This window comes from Nannospalax galili, unplaced genomic scaffold, assembly GCF_000622305.1.
Source record: "Nannospalax galili isolate Female #2095 unplaced genomic scaffold, S.galili_v1.0 C49532703, whole genome shotgun sequence".
NCBI lineage: Eukaryota > Metazoa > Chordata > Mammalia > Rodentia > Spalacidae > Nannospalax > Nannospalax galili.
In genome coordinates, this window is record NW_008480173.1 from 1 (window position 1) to 2,223 (window position 2,223).

Genomic DNA, 2,223 nt, shown 5'->3' on the forward strand with positions numbered 1-2,223 from the left:
GCGTGCGCGCGCGCGAATGCACATGTGCATAGGCCAGAAGTGAACCTGGGGTGTTATTTCTCAGGCACTGTCTACCTGTTTTTGAGACTCACTTTCCTGAAGCTCACCAATTTACACTTGGCTGCTGGTCAGCAGGCCCTAGGAATCTGCCCACCGCTGCCACCTCCCTGATACTGGAATTACAAACATGCACTACCACACCTGACTTTTTGCATGGCTTCTGAGGATGAAACTCAGGTTCTTCATGCCTGCAGGGCAAGCACTGTACCAAATGAGCCATCTCCCCAGCCTTGCTTTGGTTTTTTGAGACAGAGCTTGACCAAATTGCCCAAGCTAGCCTCTGCCTCAGCCTTCCAGGTGCTGGGATTAAGAGGTCTGGGAAAAGCGAGGGAGATGAAAGACAGTTACTAGGAATGAGAAAATAATTTTCATGTGTTAATACCACCAAGGATGATGTGGAAGAAAGGCAGAGAGGCTCAAGGGTTCTCTTTTCCTTTGAAGACTTGCTGGCACCTCCCCTAGGTTAGGAGTTGTCTTTTTTGCACTACAGTAGTTACCAGGAACAGGAAATGGTGCTCCTCATGACCTAGGTTGAAGACCTGTTCCTACTTTGTCTCCTCCCAGCACCAGCCCCTCCAGTGCTGTCTGTGGTGCTGACTGGGCTGAGGAAGAGAAGAGAGGAGGTTCCTTGGGAGGAAATAGGAAAGGTGCAGAGATTAGACAGCGGGGCCCATACCTCTTGCCCATACCTCTTGCCCTTGCAGGAGAATCGGAGCCTAACTATTAAACTGCGGAAGCGGAAGCCAGAGAAAAAGGTGGAATGGACAAGTGACACTGTGGACAATGAACACATGGGGCGCCGTTCATCAAAATGTGAGTGCTTGAGCCGGGGCAGCCCTGGCCTGCTGGCTTCTCTGTGAGCCTTCCACCATCCCATGTCAGCTGGCCTCATGTATGCTTACCAACTCCTCACTTTCTTGGTTCTCAGGGAAAAGAGAGGTAGTGGTGGGGCTAGAACTGAGGTGCCAGGGCCCAAAGGCAAGCCATGACAGGAGTGGGGGGAGGGATCTTCCAGTCCTTGACTCTGAAGGGACAAGGACAGTGACTGCCCCAGTCCCTGGGGTTGAAGGCAGGGGAAGACTGAAAATTTTCACAGAGCTCTGATGGGAATGTAACTGACTGAACAGTGGATTCCTGTTTTTTGACTGGCCTTCCTCCACACCCAGGCTGCTGTATTTATGAGAAACCTCGGGCCTTTGGTGAGAGCTCCACTGAGAGCGAGGAGGAGGAAGAAGAAGGCTGTGGTCACACACACTGCGTACGGGGTCATCGCAAAGGACGGCGTCACACAACCCCAGGACCAACCCCGACCACTCCTCCCCAGCCTCCTGACCCCTCCCAGCCCCCTCCAGGACCTATGCAGCACTAACTCCCTCTCCTTCACTATTCCTGTGTCTGCCTGGCCCCCCATGTATCCATCTGGCTACGTGGGAACTCAACCCATGGTCTGATCCCTTCTCTAACCCCCTCCTTCCCTTTCTTCTGCCTGGTAGAGAAGAGGAAGAGGAGGGTGGACAGAGACCCTGGAGTTCTGACTTGCTGCTGTTCCAGAACCCAGGCTTCTGGGTTCCCCCAGCCCTCATTCTTCCTGTTTTCCCTCTTGCTGAGGATCCAGGCATCTTGGTCCCAGTCTGTTCCTGTTCTCACTGCCAAACTGCCTGTCCTAGGATCCAGTTACCTGGGCTGCCTGCACCCTCAATTTGAGTCCCAAGCACTGACACTGGGTTTCCAACCGCCCCAGCTTTCACTGCCAGGGTCCCAGTCAGATTCCAGGCAATCCTGCACCCAGCTCTGCGTGTGAATCCTGGCTTCCAGTTCTCCCATTTGCGCAGTTAGGTCATCTTAAATTTTAGTCCTTGCCTCTGGGATAGAGGGTCTTATGAGACCATCTGGCTCCTAGCCCTTCCCTCGTTACCCCTTACCACCCCACGTGGAGTTAGAGGTCTTGTCATCCACACAGGAAAGTGAAACCAAAAATAGTCATGTCCTGAATCCCAGCCTTTGATGGGATGTAAGTTTTCTGACATAGCTGGCTTGAGGCTGGTGACTTAGAGCCAACCCTCTTCTCAGCCTTGAACCTTTGAGCTTAGTGTCACTGGCCCAAGGGCCTGGGTCCCTGAAAGGAGAGAGAGGGGGAGAGCAAAGAGATAGGGGAGGGCATGG

The 2,223-nt window shown here is 53.3% G+C and overlaps 1 protein-coding gene across 1 annotated transcript; it reads left to right on the forward strand.

Moving 5' to 3' along the window:
- Positions 1 to 590: 590 nt before the first annotated feature.
- LOC103728521 (E3 ubiquitin-protein ligase PPP1R11-like) lies at positions 591 to 2,217 on the forward strand (the record flags this gene model as incomplete). Its single annotated transcript, XM_008826509.2, has 2 exons — positions 591 to 873; positions 1,227 to 2,217. Coding segments are annotated over 2 exons (486 nt in total), but the record flags the coding sequence as incomplete, so codon positions are not given.
- Positions 2,218 to 2,223: the final 6 nt, after the last annotated feature.